We start from the raw sequence: 23,103 nt of genomic DNA on the forward strand, positions 1-23,103 counted from the left end.
TGAAGATGATTTACAACGTATGCTGCACCAATTTAATATAAATGCCAGAAAATTTAACATGCCATATAACAGAAAAAGACAAGATTGATGGATAATAGCAAATCTACTAAGATGTTAATTAGAGCTGGAGGCTCAGGAGATGGACTAAGTGATGGAGTTAAATATCTAGGCATCACACTCTCTAGCTACGGAAAGCTCGAAACGGAAGTGGAAGATTAAGTGAATAGATAGAGACAGAGAGGACAAAAATAATGCTAGAAACAGCAGAGATGAAAACCCTTCGACTTCGAAAAAACGATGGTAAATAAAAGTGAGTAAGTAGACAGCTAGAGATGGTTCCCCAATAGAAAGACTATCAGTGGAAAGACCACGAAAATGATGGAACAACTTACACGAAAAGAAGAAGAAAAAGCAGGAGAAGGCGGATGTCATGCGTATTCTAAATCTAAAGACAATCAAAAAATGTATAAGAAGAGTTAAAATTAATTTAAGATGTATAACGTAAATAGGGTGCTACTATAGTATGAGGACTAGCCTATAGCCAGAGGACGTGGTCAACCTGGGCATATAGTTATAGGTATTATGGTGTGCGGTGTAAAAATACCAACTGCAATCTAAAAATAAATGTAAAATGAAAGAAAACTAATAATTTACAAAGAAAATGCAGCCCAACTATTTACAAAATAAAATTATATATAAGCTAATTATTTACAAAACGCAACAGCCTAATTATTATAAACAAAAAATGCATCCTCCTTAATTTAAGAGAGAAAGGCAGCAGAAATTCTAAATGATTCTAGCTTAAAAAATTCATGCAGGCACCCTAACCAAGAAGATTATTCTGTTATTTTTAGAATAGTAAAGACATAAGTTTATTGTATATTCCTGAAAATATTTATAACTACTTAGCAATAAACCTCTTGCCTATAAACGGTTTGCTGTCTTTCATTATTGTGTGCAAACCAGTGGTGTCATGGTGTGGGAACGCGTGGGAACGCCGTTCCCACACTGGTTAAGAAAAGAAAAAGAAATAAATAGAGAATTTAGGTTTTGTAAACAAAAATTAGCAGTGCGTTCCGGCACTGCTAATTTTGCCATGACACCACTGGTGCAAACCCTTCTGAGAAATGATTATGGCGTTGTTTAGCAGCACAGGTAGAGGTAGCCCGCAAGCTATAGCAGAAACGCCACGGCAGACCGCATACTGTAGAGTCAGGGTAAATTGTGATATTTTAGAAATACATGATTTTTCAAAAAAAATGTTTCTTCCATTAAATTGTTCAAGTAACCTCAACTACACCAAGATAGGTAGGTAGGTACCTACCTATGGCTAACCATAAACAATTTGATGATGGTTTTCTTCCCACGAAATTTTTTAAGGTAAAAATTTAAAAGAACACCTTTTAAATATTACTTATTTATTTAACTTTTTATAAGAATACAACAATTTTTTGGTGTACATGCTTCATACATAGATGTTTTATGACTAAATATTAAGCACCTGTAGTGTTTTTTTCAGAATTTCATTTGTGGTTTTTATACATGCAGTGGCAATTTGTAAATATAATGCAAAATAGTAAAATACTAATTTACCAGTCCTCTCCCAGAATATTTTTTATCTGTCAGATAAAAAGATTTTTATGAAATATTCCCTAGTTCTTACCCCCTTCTGATACACCAGTGCTCATAGCCTGCTAATTTCCCAACTCATTCTTTTGTTATTACAAATCATATTCATAATTACAAAGCAAATAGCGCTGTGCGCCCTTTTAAACAAGGCCCCGCCCTCCCAACTTTCCCGCCCAATACTTTCATACACACTCATCTCCGTCCACCAATCCGCGGGCCGCATCTCCTACCCAGAGATGCTGGAACGCCATTCTGTAGTGGACCCCAAACAGAATCTGAGTGAATCAAATTTAGTGTCTAAAAACCCCAACATTAGATAACAAGTGTTTTGGACCTAAGCTACTAAACGCGTAGAAATAAATATTCCAGTGACTAAAAATAGTTCAGTGAATAAAATAGACGAGTAATTTTAATAAAAAAATATGTTATAGCGTCTCTATAAATCAAAATAATGACAATGTTAATGATGGAACGTATTGTTACTACTACCAATCACAGCTCGCAAGAAGATAAAGACAAGATGCACCAATCTGAGCAGCAGATTTTCCGAAGAAAGGCTAAGAGAAAAATTGACGACACCAGAGACGTCGAAATGTGTGAAAATTCCGATGAAGAAGATTTAACCGTAGACGTAGAAAACGACGACACGCTGTGTCCCGTCGATTTGACACGAAGACAAGAAAACTTTGGTTCTTACGATAATTTTCACAAGACTGACTCTAACAGTGACTTTTCCAGTTTTAAAGACGATAGAAAAAGCCCTAAAAGTGTTTGTAGTGATCACAGTAGATCTAGGAGTCCTAGAGACCAAAGTCCTTCGGTAGTGCCTATACAGAATAGACGTTTAGCTTTTTCCGTTGAAAATATTCTAGATCCTAATAAATTTACGGGTAGGCAGACTGTTTATAGTGATGGGTTTTGTTGTTGGAAACCTTTGGATGGGTCCAGATCGTCGCCTGATTACGAAGGCAGTGATGCAGGTAAGAAAATATCATAATTGTTAAAAGATGTAGGTACCTACAAATCTATTTTACAAAATGTAAATTTTAGAAAGAGATTTTTTTGAATAAAATGGATTCTGTTCTTAATGACGAAAATAAGGAAGTGCAAAGATACATCTTTGCAATCGCCTCTTGTTATATTCAACAAGCTCCTCCTATGCCTGCTCAAGTACTTTTTATAGTTCAATTCTATACCTGGACCTTTCTTTTCTTTCATTTAATTTATTTGTTAACTCTGCCATATTTTCATATTTTCGATGGGGTAAAGATCTGCACACCGAGAAGGCCACGGAAGAACATTAACATGCGTTTCTTTAAACCATTCTTGAACAATTCTACTCGTATCAGTGACGGATCTACGGGCAGGAAAAAGGGGGAAATTTCCCTCCCTAACAAGGTCCAAAATTAAAAAAAAATCGTTGAAACATAAAAATATGGAACTTACACCACAGACAGACAAATTCAACCCAATAAACACGCTAGATAGGAAAATTAAGGAAACTTAATGCATATAAGTTATTATTTATGTCTTTTATGTAATTTGGAGGAAGTTCCCCCTTAAGGCAAATTTCCCCTCCCAAGGCAAATGTCTAGATCCGCCACTGACTCGTATGCACCGGGCAATTGCCTTGTTGAAATATGAAGTTGTTATTGGGGAATCTCTTGATTAGTGATGGCAACATTTTGTTTTCAAGAATATATCCATTTGTAATATAATCCTGTTAATTTTGTTTCTATATGAGAACAAACGCCCGGGCTTTCAGCAATCATCAATCCCCATAAGTTGGCCGAGAATCCTCCACTATTTTTTAAATGAGGAGTATACCGTTCATTAAACTTATGATTTCTGGTCTATAAACCCTTATTACTAGATCATCGCTACATAACTGAAATCCTTTTTCATTGGAAAATGCAACGTTAGACTAAAAGCTGTCTTCGCGGTTTATGAGTTCATTACAAAATGCAACTCGGCTCCTCTTGTGATCCTCATTGGAAATAGCTGCGGAAAAAAGAGCATCCCTCAGATAAATTAGTAATACATACCATAACATCAGTATCATCTTGTTATTCTGTGGAGATCTTCTGCTCTCTTAAACCAACCAACCGTGATATGGAGTGAAAATGATCCCATCCTTGTTTGATTTTCCATATGTAGGTACATAGGTATGGCTTACGTTCAAATGGGCAGCAACTTGCCTTAGTAACCAACCGTCTTCAAGTTTGGCAATTGCTCTTGTTTTTTTGCGAGTCGTTAAAAAGCATTCTAGGCGACATAAGCGACATTTATGTCTCTAATTATGTACCTATCAATAATTTGCTTGATATTTTGAATTTGAATTGTAATTAGCTGGACATTGCTCTGGAGTAACCGAAGAGAGCACTGGCTCTTAAAAAATGATTGAATCTGACAAATAATAAAAAATGAACCTTTTCCTTCTTTTAGTGTAGACATAATGTTTTTATGTATCAGTTTTTCAACGTATTCTGTTTTTCAACGTGCCTTCATCGTCTTCGTTGTCTTCCCATTGGTCGTCTCCTTATTGGGCATCCTTCTCTCGCCGTCTTTATTACCCTATTTGTTGTCATTCGGCTTTTGTGATTGTTCCATTCTACTCTTCTGTTTCTTAACTAATTATCAATGTTCTCCACCTTGTATCTCCATGGTATGTCCAGTGCCGCACCAGCACGTGGTAGCGCCTGTGTGCAAAACATTTAATGGCGCCAAAAATGAACAATTATCTCTTGTAACTAAAAAAATAGCTAAAAATTCTTAAACATGCAACAGGAAAATAAATAAGTAAAGTTAAAATAATTAAATAAAAATAAATATTTGGCGTAACAGCATAAAAAACTAAAGGTATAGGTATGTAAAAAATAAATATTTAGCTATTTTATAAAAAAATTAACTTTTCGCGCCTTCAGTTCAAATTTTTTTTTGTAATATGGTGCTATTCAAGATAGCACCATAATATGGTGCTATTGAATAAGAGCTATTGTTAAATTTGGGCAAACTGCAGTAAGTTCGTTTAAAAATATAAATTTTAAAATTTTACAAATATCATTATTTAATTCTTTTAACAAAGGCAGAAGCTATGTAATTTCTTCTAACAAATCGTCTCCGTATATATCTAGATAATCATTGAATCTCATTTTTTTACAAATTTCTACACAAAAGTTTTAATTGTGAGTTTTCTGTACTGTCCTTCAAATTATATAAATATTTGAAAGAATCAACATGATTTTCCAATATCGAAAATCTTTCATTTACTGAAATTAATGCTTGGTCGAGAACACAATAAGAGAAATGAACTTTGTATGACATTTTAGGATCCAAAATCCGTTTGTCTTTATGTTCGTAATCGAACTGTCTGCTCTTATTCCGACGCCGACGCCGTAACTGTGTGGCTGGTTGAAAACTGGGCACCACATCCAGTTTCTCTGCAGTTTCATTTGCTGTAGTAATTAATAACATCATTAAATTTGCTATCTAAGTATCCGAAACTAGGGCAAGAATTGTTTTAAGGGCTTAGGCGCAAAATTTTGCTGCAATGTGTTTTAAATGCATTAATTTTTTTCGAATCATGAGAAAACTAAGAAGTATTTTTGAATAATTTAAACGCAGAATGAAAGATTACATTATTACCGAGGAGAATAACCAAAAAGTTTTATTTGAATGAGATATTTGAAATTAAAAATCACACTAAATTTTCTCTTTTTTTTTTCACCCCTGCAACTTATTAAAATAAACATTATAGAAGTTTTCAGGGACTTTCGGCCCTCGGTAATAATGCAGTCTTTCATTCTGGGTTTAAATTTTTCAAAAATAGCTATTAGTTTTCTCAGGATTTGAAAGAAATGAATGAATTTAAAACACATTTTCACAAAATTTTGCGGCTACGCCCTTAACTCTTGTAAAGCGTTTAAGGCAGGCTGCATATTCATTGTTTTTGATTGTAAGCTTTTGCTAACCAAGTTAGTTAGCTGAGATATACGATAAGGTCGGTAAATAGGTTGTTTTGATCTGCGTAAAATTTTTGTAACAACTCTAGTGGCGCCCCTTAATTGCTGGCGCCTGTGTGCGCCGCACACATTGCACACGTGGACGGCGCGGCCCTGGGTATGTCTGTACTTCTAGGTCTGCCCCATAGTGTCTTACCAATTTTCTAGCATCTCGATTTTCTAGCCTTTTTTGTTTTCTTTGTGTAAGTTCGTGTTTCTGCCACGTATGTCATTATTGGTCTAATGACTGTTTTGCAAATTCTGCCTTTTATTCCTTTCTCTATATAATTATTTATGTCTCTATACCTACTGTTTCATTTAGGGAACCTGCGGCACTGTTTCGTCTATTCCCTAGATCTTCAACTTGTCTTTCTATGTTTCCGTGACTGTATACCGCAATGCCTAGATCAGGGCTTCCCAACCGGTGGTACGCGTACCACTGGTGGTACGCGTCACGTGGCTAAAACAAGCGACTACGCTGGGCATCTGTCTGCGAAGGTGTCAGTGCAGTTGTTGTGCTTCCATATTAAGCTATGAAGCAGTTTTTGGTGAACCCTGGGACTTCAAAGGCGAGTGCTACAAAAACTAAACCGCAAAGGCAATCGGAAATACCACGAAAGTTACTTACAGTGTGGTTTTATAGTGAAGTCTGGCACAGAACATAGTGACAATCCTATTCCCCAAAGTGTTGCTTATTTCGAAACGCTTTCGAACCAAAGCATGAAGCCTTCTATGCTGATAGGTCACCATGACTAGTTTTGTAAATATGATACTAACTTAATAAAGGCATCCTACCTTGCTAGATGTTAAATTGCAAATGATGGAAGGGCTCACACAATAGGTGAGACCCTTTTACTATAGGCCGTTGTGGAAATGACCCAATCCGTGTTAAGACAAAAGGCAGCCAAAGAAATTTAAAAAATACCATTGTCAAAAAACACAGTGAAAAGGCGAATTACTGATATGTCTTGCAATATTAAAGAACAACTTTGTTTAAAACTTCAAGAATGCACATATTTTGCACTTCAAGTAGACGAAAGCACCGATATAACAAACAGCACAGCTACTCATTTGTACGATTTTATTTTTATGAAGAAGTTATAGAAGTTCCGCAAACAACTTGAATCAAACACTACAGAGGAACTCATGTGTCAGGTAAATTGACAGGGCTAGCAGCAAAAATAAAGAAAATTGCTCCTGAGTGCCTAAGTAGACATTCTGTCATACATCGACAGACAATTAGAAATAATTAGTAGATATATTTCTAAAAAATTAGAATCGGAGGGTCTTTTGCCCCTCGCAAAAGTACGCAGTTGCTAGAAGGTTGGGAACCTCTGGCCTAGATATTTAATCTCAATCACTTGTTCTATTTTGATTTGCTATTATAACCATGCATTTTTTTCTTTTTTGGAGAAATTAACATGTTAAATTTTCTGACGGTTAGGTACCTATATTAAATACCTTCACTTTGACAGATTCGTATTGCGTTGTCTGTATAGCAGATTATTTTAGGTTGTTTTTTTTATTTGGTATCTTTGAAAAATTAATCTGTAAGAAATAATAAAATCAATTAAAAAAATCTGTGTTTACCTGAGGAAAAAGGACTTCGGGAAGAAACAAACAAAACATTAGAGGAGAAAACGTTTTGTAATAGACCAAATTTTTATAGAAAGTAAATTTTGACTAACTCATACGAATTTAACTTATATTACCGTTAAATGTGTTGCTCATTGATTTTCGGTAAGCATTTGACAAGCAACAATATGTTTTTATTACAATATTGTATCTTTCTCTATTTCTTCTGCTTCTTGTAGTTTCTTCTCCTGTCGGAGGTTGGCTATCATCACAGCTATCCGTACCTTATTGGCGGCGGCTCTGAAAAGATCTACTGAGCTGCAACAATACCACTCTCTAAGTTTCTCAGCCAGGTAATTCTTCTTCTACCTATGGATCTTTTACCCTTAATTTTACCCTGTATTATGAGTCTCAGTATCTCATATTTCGCACCTCTGGTAATGTGGCCCAAATATTTTAGCTTTCTTGTTTTGATGTTCTTTATCACCTCGCAATTCTTTTGTAGCCTTCTTAACACTTCTGCATTTGTAACTCGTTGTATCCATGGTATTTTCAAATTCCTTCTATAGTACCACATCTCAAATGCTTCCAACTTTTTTATATTGTCTACTTTTAGTGTCCAACTTTCCATTCCATACAACAAAGTCGAGAATACGTAGCATCTTAAGGCTCTTATCTTCAGCTTCAGAGGAAGGTCTCGATTTACAAACATTTTTTTCGTTTTTATAAATGCGTTTCTTGCAATTTCAATGTGTGTCCTGATATCTCTATCTTGGTCATTATTATTATTTACCCAAGTTCCCAGACATTTGTAGTTATTTCTCTTTCGACTTGTTTTCCCTCGATATTTAGCCTTCCTACTGTATGTTGCTTAAAAATAATCATGAACTTGGTTTTCTTAACGTTGCAGTGCTTCTAGACTAGACTGTCTGCAAAAATATCGGTGTCGTCTGCGAATCTTATGTTGTTCAAAATTTTTCCGTTTATTGATATACCCTGTACTTTCTCTGATATTGCTGCCTTAAAAATAGCTTCGCTGTACAGTTTGAATAGCAATGAAGACAACACGCAACCCTGTCTAACACCTCTTTTGATTTCTATGAACAACAGAACCTCTCTCGTTCCTAATCCTCTCTGTATCCAAAAAGGGTGTCATCTATATATTGTTCTATATTTTTGTATAGTCTTCCATGTATTATTTTTGGAAATATTTTAAGTGTGTGGATTATTAAGGAAATTGTTCTATACTGGGAGCACTCTGTCGCATGTATTGATTTTGATAGTGTTGCAAACGTGGACAACAACCAATTCTAGGGTATTACTCCTGTTGTACATAATATATACCTTGTTGAATAGATCTAAAAGTATTGAAGAAGTATTTCTTCATTGTGTGGTAGGTACCTATTGTAGGTAATTCTGTTTTTTTCGTGCTTTTGGCATCCTTATAATCACTACCTTCTAAATTTTCATACCTCCATTTATTATTAAATTTTGGTTCGTATTTACGTGTCAACCGGAGCACACTAGTTCGCTCCCGTGGTCAAAAAACCCTTTTAATTATATATTATACTAGTTGGCTCCCATGGTTAAACGGATTAAATAATTTATCTACTAGTCGAGGAAATGAAGCATTTTGGCTAGCAATTTTTTCGTCCAGCACGGATTTACTTGAAATTTTCACAAAAGGTAGAGAATAGTCCAAGGATCATTTTTTATATCATGCCGCTGTACGCTAAAACCTTGGTGGTGGTTGCCACCCCATCTCGGGGGCGGGCATTTTTTATTACATTGTATTCATGTAAATCGATGTAAAAAGTAATTCTAAGAAAAAAATATTTTTCACATTTTCTTCTTAAAACTAATATTTTTCGAGTTATTCGCGCTTGAAAGTAACAGTTTTTCGACGAAAAAATCTACATTTTTAGAAGGTTTTTTGCGAATACCTCGAAAAATATGCATTTAATCAAAAAAATTGCAGATATCAAAATTGTATCTTTTAGTAACACAAACCAAATTCTTTTTCTGAAATATATTTAAGATCAACACGGACCGAGATACAGGATGTTAAAAGTTAGCTTTTTTCGTAAAATGCATAATTTGAAATATTCAAAGTCAAATAACGGAAAAACTTTGCATTTTTAGAGGAAAACTTAAAAAATCTTTTTTCAAGTACCTATACAGTTAGACCTTTCAAAAAATAATAATATAAAACTTCTACCGTAAAAATTAAGCGACCTATGATCAAAAAAAGGTCGGTACCTGTTTTTTCTATGAAAAAATCAGTGAAAACAACCCTCTAACTACCCTCCTAATTAAAAATTGGTCTTCACCTTTTATACCTGTAATTCCTTTTATATTTGTATTATTAATACACCCAAGAATTTTGACCTATTTAAAAGGCCTAATTTTAGAAAAATTGGAGTTTAAAGAAAAATTAATTTTTTGGAATTTCCCATGTTTCACCTTTTACTGCAAAATATCTCCAAAAATACTGGAGGTAGGAAAAAATGATACATTACTAAATTGTAGCTTTTTTAACAACTAAAGTTCCCTTGTGCATAAATTTTCATTACAGTGAACTGTTAGCGAGATATAGCTGTTTAAAACCTCTATTTACGAGCAAACACCCCCTTATTCGAGCCCGCCCTTTAAACCCACCCTAATTAAAAACTAAGGGAGCTTACGGAATTTAGTTTACACAGTCTTATAACTCTTCAAAAATTCTACAAAGTCATTTTTGAAGAAACTTTTTATCGCCAAAAATGAAGGAGCTATGTTTATAAAACAATTTTTTTTTTCGAAAAATTCGGATAGTCCTCTTACGGATAATTTTCAATGTATGTATAATACCACAGAACCGGTTCGTATATTTGTACATATTTGTAAATTCGTATTTTTGTGTAAATAAATGTTTTTGTTATTCTTTAATTCTACTTTTTTTCTGTATAGATCTATTAAAATTTCTACTTATAAAAACTCTAATGTTATTAAGGGTGGTTTTTAAGGGTTGAAATATTATGATATTATATCCTAAAGTATAAAACAATCATTATTTAACCAACCAAAACCAAATTTTACCCATATTATAGTTAATGTTTTATATAATTTTCGACAATAAGGGGTAGTTTACACCCCTAAAAATAATCAACGCCCTTAAGCATGATATATAATATGAAGAACAGGGTGAGATGATCCTAATCCCAAATTTTTATGTAAATCGATGCAAGCCGAAATTATTCTTTTAGGATAAGTAAATCTTTTATATATAGCTCCAACAAGGGTGGTTTTAAGGGTTGAAATATTATGATAGTATATCTTAAAGCATAAAACAATCATCCTGTAACTAATAAGAACCAAATGTTGACAATATTAAAGTTTAAAATGTTATTTTATAATTTTTTACAGTTAAGGGTAGTTTTCACCCTTAAAAAACCAAAAGCGTACAACGTCTCAATATAGAAAATGAACTAGAGGGTGTAATGAGCCTAATCCCAAATTTTTGTACAAATCGATGCTAGACGAAAAAATTGCGAGGTTTTGACATTTTTTCAGCTTCATTTCCTCGACTATACTAAGTTCTAGGAGAATTAATATCCGCAAAATTGGTACTGTGACTTTTGTATTTTATATAGAAATTATATAAACTATTGGTTGTTATTACATATTTATATACGAGACAGTTGAATTAGATTATTTAGTATAATATTCACCTCATTTTGGTCCCTACTTTATAAAATGTTAGTGGTTGATTCAGAAATTTTATTAGAAATTTTAATTTCTAATGGCAGGAGCGAATTTACCTGTGACCCTTTTCTGTCGGGTATTAAAATCAGACCGCCGCCGCGCCGGAGCGAACTAGTATATGCCCGTGTCAACAATATTCTCAATAATTATTGTCTATACCGTTTTTATTTAATTTTGAGTGAATTGGAGCATTGTCTACAATATCCATTGTATTGCATTGTCTATAATAATGCCCATTGTATCCATTGCATTGTCTATAGTAATACCCCCGTGTCTTCCCTTAGTATACTTAGTATCCCTCTCGAACAAGAAATAACTACCCGAGATCATTAAAAATTAAATATTTTTAAAAATTATCAAAATAAATAAATATTAATAATAATAAAAAATAAAATATAAATATAAGATTAAATTGAAGCTGCTCCCTCCAATTTCTGAGCCCGGATGTATGTATTGTCTGATATCCTTTATTTTTCCAAGCATGATCAGGCGTGATACTTTTTATACCAGCTTTTACATTTTCTAAAGCTTTTGAAGCTTCTGTTCTATCAAGAACAGAATATGAGTATTACGAACATATGGTTTAAACTAACAGGTCGCAGATTATATACGTGTAAATCGCCACGTATATAATCTGCGAGACAATAAAGAAAATTACATCAGATCAGAAAGCGCATAGACTGACTATAAATATATGTAATGATTATTTAAAGATACCGAAATAGCACTCACTATAAGTTTTAAAATTTAATAAGGAAAGCACAGGATAGAAATGCGGTTGCACTTAGGAATCGAACCGACCAATAATGTATGCAACACTATGAGAAACTACGGTGTACCTAATACTGAACACTAATAATAAATTTGCAAAAGCCAAGACAATTTGCTCGTGGGTAATTAAACGGTAAGAATATAAGTAATGATCAGACTTCCCTGGAAAACCGTAAAAAGTGTCAAATAGTACATTATATACCGCGGGACTGAAGTAGTACATTTAATCCTGAAGGTAAAGTTTATGGCCCGACCGCAGGGAGGGCCATAATTTACCTGAAGGATTAAATGTACTTCAGTCGCAAGGTATATACGATACTTTTCGTACTTCCGGTATGATTTTATTAATTATTTCAATAATTTCAATCAGTTTTTTCTCTCTTCAACTCATTTAATAAACTGTCTTTAAAATAAGTTACCATAGTAACATTGCGTTGTGACAGTTATAATTTAGAAACATTGTCATTACTAGTGTCATTGTAAAGAAACATTGTTATTGATAATTATTGGTATCATGAGTGAAGAAGGTGTATCTGATATTGATAAAAGAGCAGCCGAAGTAGGTGAAGAATTGTTACCACCGAAATCTAGAAAACTATACGAGCAGCAGTACGATGCTTTTAAAAAGTGGTGCCGCTTAAAAAATGTGAGACAACCTACTGAAAATGCGCTGTTAGTCTACTTCGATGATAAATCAAAAGCGGTTTGTGCCTCAACTCTCTGGGCACATTACTCAATGCTGAAATCGGTTATTAACATTAGAGAAGATATTGATATAAGTAAATTTCCAAAATTATTAGCTTTTTTGAAGAGAAGAAATGAGGGATTTAAGCCAAAGAAGTCAAGAATTCTCACGTCTGAGCAGGTAGATCAGTTCTTACGGGAGGCTCCGGATGATAAATATTTAATGCTTAAGGTAAATTTGGAAATTTGTTTATATTCAGAAATTTTAAGAAATCAATTTTTTTGTAGGTTGCACTTATTTTGGGCGTTGCGGGAGCTTGTCGTGGAAAAGAGTTGGTTGATTTAGAAATCGACGATGTGAGAGATTTGGGCGATTCCTTCCTAATTGCGATTAGAAACACCAAAAATAAAATTGACCGAAATTTTGTGATCAAAAATTCAGAAAACAGTGCCATCAGTTTTGTGGCGATATTTCGGAAATATGTGGCATTGCGAAAGACAGGGACAACTCATTCAAAATTTTTTGTTCAATACATCAACAAAGAATGTACTACGCGAGTAGTAGGAAAAAACATGTTTGGTACAATTCCACGGCAAATAGCAGCTTTCTTGAAATTAGAAAATGCGACGTCTTATACGGGACATTGTTTTAGACGCACATCTGCGTCTTTGTTAGCTGATTCGGGAGCAACAATAGACGTGCTGAAGAGACATGGAGGATGGAAATCCTCCAACGTGGCCGAGGGATATATTGAATCGTCTATTAAAAATAAACAAAAAATTTCAGATAAAATATTTGGTCAAGTCGCCGATTCGTCCACTATAGTTATGCCACAGTCCTCATTCTCGCTTCCTGTTTCCGCAGGATCTTCGAAACAAACACCAGTTCAATATGAAAAGGACCTATCTGTTACTCGTCAGTTACCTGCTGCATTAACCCAGGAAAGACTGGTCAATATGACGAACTGTCACAATATTAATTTGAATATTAACGTTAATTACCATTCTAATTAATTATATTTTTCAATAAAATATCCCTTAAATTCGTTTGTTTGTGATTTAATCGTTCCGGGAGTTTCGTCAATATTTAATCCCGGAGGGATTAAATGTGACACTTTAGTACCTGTCACAAGGGAGTGAAGTTGTCACTTTAGGCCCGGAAGTACGAAAAGAAAGATAATAACTTAAACGTTCACGAGAATGGTTTAAAAATGGATAAGACCTATTTAGGTATAAACATAGTGGTATAAAGGCTACTGGGCTCAATGAAAATCTCTGTATCTTTCCAGTGGTCTCTTGTATGGGAAAGTATGCACTTCTATCTATATATTTACTTGAAAATAATTAGAAAATGCTCGATAAGAGTCAAAAAAGTCAATTAAGAAATTCGTCAATAAGCAAAGTTGCAGATGTGTTAGAACGTATTGCAAAACCAAAATCGCAATGGGAAGGACATGTAGCTCAGCAAGATCAAACCAGGTCCACCACTAAGTGGCACACTGATAACCAATATAGGGTCGAAGAACCCGAGAAGAGATGGTTTGAAAATATCAAAAGTATGCAGGAGATATGTAGCTAGGTACTCAAATAGCACAGGACAGAACAGCATGGAGAAATATAAACGAGATCTATATTGAGCAGTGGACAGAAAGTGGCTGAAGAATATAAATATTTATAAACAAATATAAATACTACAATTCTTTATTGTGTACATACATACACACATACATAAATCTCGTTCATGACGTGTATAGCTTTTGTGGGGAAGAAACTAGTTTCACGTTGTCTCAATTAGTTGATTTTATAGCCAAGACCAACATCATATAAAAATGATGTTCATACAGAACGAGCGTTTAAATTTTAGAAGTAATAAAATAATTTTAATGAAATTATTTAAAAGTGCAACAGATGTATCTAGTTAAATCTGACAACTTAAAAATACATATAAACTTACTGTATGATTTAATGTAACATTGAAAACAAAAAACAAAAAATTTGTGGAGGTTGTGAGTCTCATATGTTTTAGAGACCGGTCATAACATAAAATAACGAACACGAGGTAATAACCGATTTATATGATCATTTTTAGCAAATATTTAACATTGTTAAATAAAACATAAATTGTTCAATGTCAACAATGTTAGTGAATATAAATGATTAGCTACTTCACTTATTTATCCTAAAAAAGTTGGTAATTTTTGTTTGAATAATAAAATAATAAATAAAATGCATTTTAAATTAAGTTCTTTATTAATATGTTGTAGTTTCTTAGATAATCGGCCATTTAGCTAAGAGACCGGCTAATTAGCTAATTAGCTATATTTCTTCTTTTTTGGCCTTATAACAATGAATGGGTCTTTCCCTGTCTGACTATGTCCTTCCATTCAGACCTCTCCTGCGCCTTTCTCCTTTGTCTTACGTTAATAGTTTTCAGTTAACAGACATGCCATTTGACTGGAATAGTCGGATCTTCGTCTTTGTGGTATACTGGTCAGACCTCCAAATAGGGTTGATCATGCTGACCGCTTGTTGACTTTTCATATTCTCGTACGAATACCGTCTTCTGTACCTCCACTTTCTGTTGTGACACTTCGAAGATACGTAAAGTTTTCCATATTTTCAATCTGCAGGTTGTTAATAAACTTACGTGCATAGAAATCGGCCCACTTAAAAATTTGGTCATTTTTGATGTCTCGTATTTCCTAAACCTGTTGGCCGATTTAAGTGATTTTTTTAGTATGTTATAGCCTGATTCTTTAGCAATATTGCTGTAATAATATTGTTGCTAAACATGTAGATTTTTATTATATATGGGTATACGAATCAAACTGTGTTTTTTTCTCAAAGTTCGCATCACACTGTGGAATATTCAAAAATTTATAAAATACTGAAATTAAAACCCATCTATAGCCTCAGGTTTTCTTAACATTTTGTTTTTTGATTCATTCGTTTATGTTGGATAATAAAAAAGTTAGGTACTTTAACAACTAGACATGTTCTTCATCAATACAAGGTGTTTCTAAATAAGTGGGACAAACTGTAAGGGGCTATTCTGCATGAAAAAATAATGGCAGTTTGCTATTTAAACGTACCTTTGCAAATGTTTCGTTTCCGAGATACGGGATGTTGAATTTTTTCTTACAAACTAACGATTTATTTATTGCTCTAAAACCAGTTGAGATATGCAAATGAAATTTGATAGGTTTTAAGAGATAGTTATTGCCGATTTTTTGATACAAAATTAAGAATTTAATATTCACCATTGGCGCGCATACGGGTAATATGACCGATCATATTAACCGTATGCACGCCAATGGTCAATATAAAAATCTTAATTGTATGTCAAAAAATGTGCAATAACTACGTCTTAAAACCCACCAAATTTCATTTGCATATCTCAACCGGTTTTAAAGCAATAAATAAATCGTCAATTTGTAAGAAAAAATTCAACACCCCGTATTTTGAAACCGAAGCTTTGGCGGGCATATGTTTATAAAACAAAAGGTCATTATTTTTCATGCAGAATTATCTAAAGTTTGCCATATTTACTTAAAAACACCCTGTATTGCCGAAAAACAAGGCTAGTTGTTAAAGTACCTAACTTTTTATTATCCAACATAATAAGGGAATGAATTAAAAAACAGAATGCTAAGAAAATCTCAGGCTATATTTGGGTTTTAATTTCAGTATTTTATAAATTCTAGACTATTCCACAGGGTGTTGCGAACTTTGAGAGAAGAACACAGTTTGATTTGTACACCCGGTATACAATAAAAATTCACATGTTTATAGTCTGTTCGCTAAACTCAGACGCAACTGGCTACATATTTTAGTCGATAATTTTTTTGTTTTTTGCCAACTTTGCAAAAATTGGCGAAATTACTAACTATTTAGTGATTATTAACTATTTAGTAATTATTTTTTGCCAATTTTACTAAAATTGGCAAAATTACGGACTAAAATATCTAGAAAGTTGCGTCTGAGTTTAGCGAACAGACTATACCAACAATATTATTATACCGATATTGTTAAAGAATCAGGCTATAACATATTAAAAAATCACTTAAATCGGCAAACAGGTTTAAGAAATACGAGTCATCAATTATGACCAAATTTTTAAGTGGGCCGATTTCTATGCACGTAAGTCTAGTAAATGGTATGTTGTTTCTTGCATTTATTCTTATGAATTGGTTTTATTAATATTGATTTTCAAACGTATTTTTTTGGCTTCAGTGGAAAGTGTTTCCTGTTGCCACATCTGGGAACTTTTTTCCTAGGAAGTATATGATTCTAGATCGCTTAGGCGAGTGCTCATCGTTCATTGTATAACTCTTGTGTAAGAGTCTAGTTTGGAGAGAATATAGTCTACAGCTGGGACATTGTGTGTCATGCTGGGAAATATTTTTTGCGGCATTTTTTTAGCTCTAAAATTTTCCATATAGAACCATGAGATCAGCTGCCAAAGGCACGCTCGAAATCGACAAAAACCATGTGTACTGGTCTAAAGCTTGCTGGATTAGCTCGAAATTCAACTTTGTTTATTAATCATTTCAATGTGAGGGTCGTAAATTTTTTATGGTGGTAAGCAAAGTTACTGCTCTCGTATTCTTACACAGTATGAGGTTGCCTTTTTTTTAAGAACAAATATCTAATGTTAAAGACATTTTAAATTCAAATAAAGCTATCGACCACCTTAATATTATTAATCGATTAAGTATATTAAAAGCTTGTAACAAACTAACCGGCATTAGAGCTCAATTAGTAAACCATCATAGCAGGCAGCGTCTACATAATTTAGTAAACTGATTCAAAATATACGAAAGAACCGCTAATAGCAAAGCAAAGCAAAGCGAGCGTCGCGTTTCCATAATTAATACATCTGCTTGGAGAAATAGCAGCAAAACCAAAGGATTAATTACAAAGTTCACGGCTTGCTAACGAGCCCTGAGGCAATTAAGCTGAGGCTGTTAATTACATGTCCCGCTTCCGTTATTCCAAGGATCGCATTGTTTCCATCTCAAGACGTTACGGCCGCAGCTGAAGTTGCTCAGAATTCAGCATGAACTACTCCAACTGAGAACTTAGTGGAGTATTTATGTTCCTAAGGTGTTCCGAATTCGCAATTACTTTGCTCTGTGATTGTTTCCACTTGTTTTTAGGGCTAATTTGTTTATTTGGGGAAACATTCATTTAGAAATGAGACAGAATTAGGAAACTAAGTTATAATTTTCGAATGGCTTTCAAAATCACACTGTAGTTTGTAGCAGACAACTTTTAGTCATTATAAATATACACTTTGTATATTCTATTAGAAGACTATTGCTTTAAAAATCTTTATATATGACGCGACGTTTTGACTTATAGGATTAACCCTTTTAGTTACAATGTCCTCATACGAGGACACACACTTGTTAAGCATCATGATGCCGAATAGTGTCATTTAACCTTCTGAAATGACTTCTTCACTATACAAGGATAGTGTATTTATCAATGATGGTGTTAATACCTGATAGCGAACGCAGTACGAATGACATGCAGTCAGTGGCGGCTCGTGGCTTTAGGGACATGGTCGGCAAGGTTTTGTCTCCTCAGATAGGTATGTCATCTAATTAAAAGGCTTCAATTTCATAGGAGATTTTTGGTTTTTGTTTATTTTTATTTTTTTATTTTTTTTGTTTTCTTTCTTGCTCTTTCCTATAAATTTAGAACCTAAACCTGTTTATAAATTAACTCTAGTCTATGTTGTTTCGAAGTAGCAAAATGGGTTATGCCGTCATTGTAGATTTTATTATTGTTTTGGAGAGATTTTAAAAGGTTTTTTATATTGACATTTGAGACAAGCTTAACATTCTCTCTTGTTTCATGGTGTTTCGACAATACATTTTGACTCTTTTGAGACAAGAGAAATGCCGTTCATTTGAGGCAGAATTTGCCCACATTTGAGAACAATAATTTATTAATTAATTTTGTTTGACAGAATTTGTTCTTCAGCTATCAGCAATACGCTAAATAACAATAGAAATTTACAAACGAGAACTTTGATTTGAACATATGACCACCCTGTATAGAAAAATGAAATGTTTTAAAAACTAATGGAGATATGTAATTTAGGTGACAGATATTGTAAAACTATTTGGCGATTTTTCAACATCGAAAATAAAAATAAAATTTAGTCACGACGACAAATCTATGGCTCATATATTTATATAAAATAAATATAATAGCACGATTGGATTTTGGATGATAATTTAAACAAAAAAATAGGATCGAGGTGATAAGTATGTCAATAAATAAGAAAAATATTTGATAGCCAAGAAATTTATTATTTGGCAGTGAAAATAATTTGATTGTACCATATTGAATACAAACATCAAATCATCTAAATATTAGGGAATAGACGACAACTATAAAATAATTCATAATCGCATACTTTTACGCATTTAACATTGTTTAAATATTATAAAAACAACAGGTTCTTTGTTTATGCCGATGCTTGGAATTTTTTCTTATACAAATAACCATAAAAAGCTAAAAGAATGGTGCCATTTTACGAACCTACCGGTTCGGTACTTGCTTCAGTATCTGTTAAATCTAATTATCTGTTGTTCACACTAACACTTAACGTTCTAAACAGACACAAAGCCTTGTTTACAGCCTCTCTGTGTTAACAATGATATCTTCAGCAGCCTCGTTACTCTACGATCGTCAGCCCTACATAGGAGTTAACTATCACCAGGTAGATAAGCATACAGTCAGGAAGCTGTGTGGCTACGACAAAAAGATGATTGCAGACTCTGTGTTTGAGAGCAAGTGGGTAGGTTTAACAGCAAACTAATTGATACCCGTAGAGGCATGGCACTTCAAGACAAAGGCACCAGATCGCATGTTAGAAACGCTTTAGAGATTACCAAATGACCAGAAAATATGGTATTCGTACATTAGATTTATTAGATACATTGATAACAGAAGCTAGTAGAGTTTCAAAATTATTGACTAACGAATATGGGAATAGGTTGAAAACAGATTATCACGAATAATGCTACAATCCTTGAAACGGCTACACAAACACGTAAATATGTATTGAAGATAAAAAGCGTAATGTACACAGTAGAAATATTTAAGCAAGTAGTAAGCAGCTAAACGGCTGGACTATTTATTCCATATTTCTTGTACATATATGTCCTTATCTTTCTCTGTTTTAGTCCTGTTATACCCCTTGCTAGTCTCTTTCTTCTCTTTAATTTTCTGTAGCACCTGATCATTGCACCACCAAGTTTTTTTATCCATAGGAGGTCAGGAGGTACTTCAACAGATGTTTTTCCTAGCACTTCCTCTCCCAACCGTCCCACAACTTTACTGTTGGCTTTCCCTCAGTCACTAACTGTGTGTTTTTCCTCAAGCTCTTCTAGCACTGTACTCTTTAACACTTTTGGCTTAGGCTTAACTTCCATCACTTTCTGGTGTCCTACTTGCTTTCCTATCTAACTTATTGTCGAAGCGAAGATCGGTGGAATATGCGCCTTTTATCAATGAAATTCGATATTTTTAAGATAATCCAGAAGCCGCTACAGATAAAATGTTTTAACGACCTATTAATCATTCAGAATTACCCAACTGTTATTAGTACAGTTAAAATAATTAAGACGATAACCGGACAACATTGATTTAATGAGTAAAATTTAGTTTTTTTTTACTTTAATGACAAAAAAAGCAAGCCCATTAGCAGAACCCAAATAAAAATTATTTTGCACCTCATATTTGAAACATTATTTGGTTGAAAAATCTCATTTTTGTTGAAAAAAAAATATATTAATTTGTTTGGACTAAATTACACTTGTGCTTATCTTAAAAAGGATATGTTACTATCAACATTCGCACAGTGTTGCCAAACTGAATTTTGTTATTTTGGGTGTACATTTTTTCCACGGATCTCCGAGGGTACAATACCTCTATTTCCATATCCATCATCACCGGTCGATGTTGACTAGCTACACGTCTCCCTTTAGCACTTTACAGTTGGTAAGCCTTTTTAGCTGACTTCTTCTGCATAGCACAAAATGTATCTGACTCTCCCTTCCTCCGCTACTATAGGTAACATACTAGTATTTAGTCTTCATAAAGGATGTATTACACTATCTCCTTATCATAAAGTCAATCACACTACTTCCTTCATCATTTCTTATTCCCATCCCAAAGCCTCCATGAACTCTTTCTATTTAAACTCATTCTCTAATATGTCCCTTCAAATCGCCTTTAATAAAACACTTTTCATCTAGGAATCTCGAGCATTGCGCAATCAAGGGCACTCCAAAATTCTTCCTTTTCCTGGTCTTCACACCCTACCTGTATAGGATTTTTTAATCATGCTTTATTTAACAATCAGAATACATTAACATCCTATAAGTTAAAGTATTGACTTGGGAGCTGGGCTCCTCATTGGCGTGAAGGGATTCCTTCCAGTGAAGGAGTCCTAGGTAGTCTTCATGTCAGCTGGCCATAATCTCTTCAACCTTCTGGCAATTGGAGCTTGTACTAGCGGCTGTAATACTGCGTTGGGGTGTGTTTCCATTTTCTTGTGGTGTTTGTTGTACATATCTTTAATGACATCTGTGATGAATGGAACCTTCAGATCTTCATGTAATGTTAAATTCGACACGAATCAAGGTGCATTTGTGATCATGTGTAGTATTTTTGACTGGTTCCTTTGGATGATAGCAATATTAGATTTGCTTGCACATCCCCAGACTTCGATACCATTCATCCATATTGATTTGATTATGGTGTTGTATATCAGCAGTTTATTTTCCAAACTTAGTTTTGATTTTCTACCTATCAACCAGTAGAGTTCTTTGACTTTCATGTCTATTTTTTTCTCTTCTTTGTTATGTGCACTTTCCAAGTAAGTTTAGAGTCTAGATGTATGCCGAGGTATTTGGAAGAGTTGTTTTTAGCAATAATTTTGTTATTTATGTATAGTGATGGACACTGATCTTTTCTTGTAGTAAAGTTGACGTGGATGGATTTAGCTTCATTTATCTTAATTTTCCATTTTTTTTTACCCAATTTTCTAGGTTTGCTAAGTCATTTTGTAGGATGTTGGAAGCTTCTACTGGATCTTGATGAACTGCTAAGATGACGGTGTCATCCGCAAAGGTTCCTATGACAGTGTGTGGAGACGTATTAATATCTGATGTGAATAATACATATAGAATGGGACCCAGGACACTGCCTTGCGGAACTCCGGCCTTGATTGGGAATTTTTGCGAATATTCATCATTCACTTTCACAAGAAACTGTCTGTGATGAAGATGTGATTCGAGCAGTCGATAGAAGGATAGTGGAAAGATTTTAGATATTTTGTATAATAGTCCATCATGCCAAACCTTGTCAAAGGCTTGGCTAACATCCAAGAATACTGAGGGACAGTATTGTTTTTGTTCTATTGCTAGATTTATTGAATGTTTTATTTTGTGTATTTGCTGAACTGTTGAGTGGCCTTGTCGAAAACCAAATTGGTGTGATGGAATCCAATCCTCAGGGAGTACTTCCTTATTTATTCTTTGCAGTATGAGTCTTTCTACCTGCATAGGATGTAGGCACGTCGATGTTCATGTTGGTATTACCTGCATTCAGTTAAACACTCATTATCATATCACTTCTTCTGGTTACTTGCATAAACCTACATATTAGTGCATATGGTAAATATTATCTGCATTTCTACCATGATCTTTTGAACTACTATATATTAACTTCATCCATCCATCTCTAAGATCCAAGATATCTTGAGTTATTACCTTTCCAATGTGTTTCTGGCACACAAAGATCACCAATCCTTCTCCTATGCTACGTCATCGGCGAATTCTTTGTCTTTACCTGTTATACTTCCAACGTTGAAGGTTGCAATCATCAGTTGAGTTGGTTCTCCACTTACTATAAATTGATTGTTTGAAATTGAATGAAGTTATTATATAGATATATGATCAGTGAAATCATTCGGTGTAGCCCTCCCATTTCGGTGAGAATCTGCCACAATTTCTTCCAACTCACCAAATCGAAGACCTTGCTATAATCAATAACACACATGTGTTGCGATGTTGAATTTATTCTCTTGATTTTTAAATCACCTCTCTCTTGTCGTGTCCCTATTAGTGAGGATCGTGATTTCTTCCAATATTCCTAATAATGTTTCTCCATTGGTCTCTATTTTCAGCTGCTCTAAGAGCTTCGCAGAATAGGTTTCTAGCTGAATTCTTTATTTGGCCGGACCCTCTAGTTGGTGATCGTCCTCTTGATCTTCTCCCCGGAACGTTTCCAGAAACAATTAATCTCTCCAAACTGTCGTCACCTCTGCGAACCACGTGACCAAAGAATTGCAGTATTCATTGCAGACATATTGTGGACAGCCTTTTTTTAATCTTGAGTTGGTTTAGAATGAAAACGTTTGTCCTATGAGCTGTCCAAGGTATGCGCAGCATTCTTCTGCAGCACCACATCTCAAAGGCATCAATTTTTTGGCGCTCGCATGCGCGAAGAGTCCAAGTCTCTGCTCCGTATAAAAATATTGAGAATACAAGGGCATTCACCAGTCTTATCTTAATATTTTGAGAGATAGATCTGTCTTTCCAAACTTTAGTTAGGCGACTCATCGCATTGTTTGCCATACCAATACGTCTCCGAACTTCTGCTTCACAGTTACCAT

At 34.2% G+C, this 23,103-nt stretch overlaps 1 protein-coding gene across 1 annotated transcript in view; it reads left to right on the plus strand.

The window, feature by feature from the left end:
• The first annotated feature begins 1,925 nt into the window (after positions 1-1,925).
• LOC126879859 (homeobox protein slou) overlaps positions 1,926-23,103 on the plus strand; it is a 39,618-nt gene continuing 18,440 nt past the window's right edge. Inside the window, exon 1 of the mRNA XM_050643173.1 lies at positions 1,926-2,609. Coding sequence (XP_050499130.1) covers positions 2,081-2,609 — 529 coding nt within the window. The 5' untranslated portion in view covers positions 1,926-2,080. The remainder of the gene's footprint in view (positions 2,610-23,103) is intronic.

This window comes from Diabrotica virgifera, chromosome 2 (assembly GCF_917563875.1).
Source record: "Diabrotica virgifera virgifera chromosome 2, PGI_DIABVI_V3a".
Classification (NCBI taxonomy): domain Eukaryota; kingdom Metazoa; phylum Arthropoda; class Insecta; order Coleoptera; family Chrysomelidae; genus Diabrotica; species Diabrotica virgifera.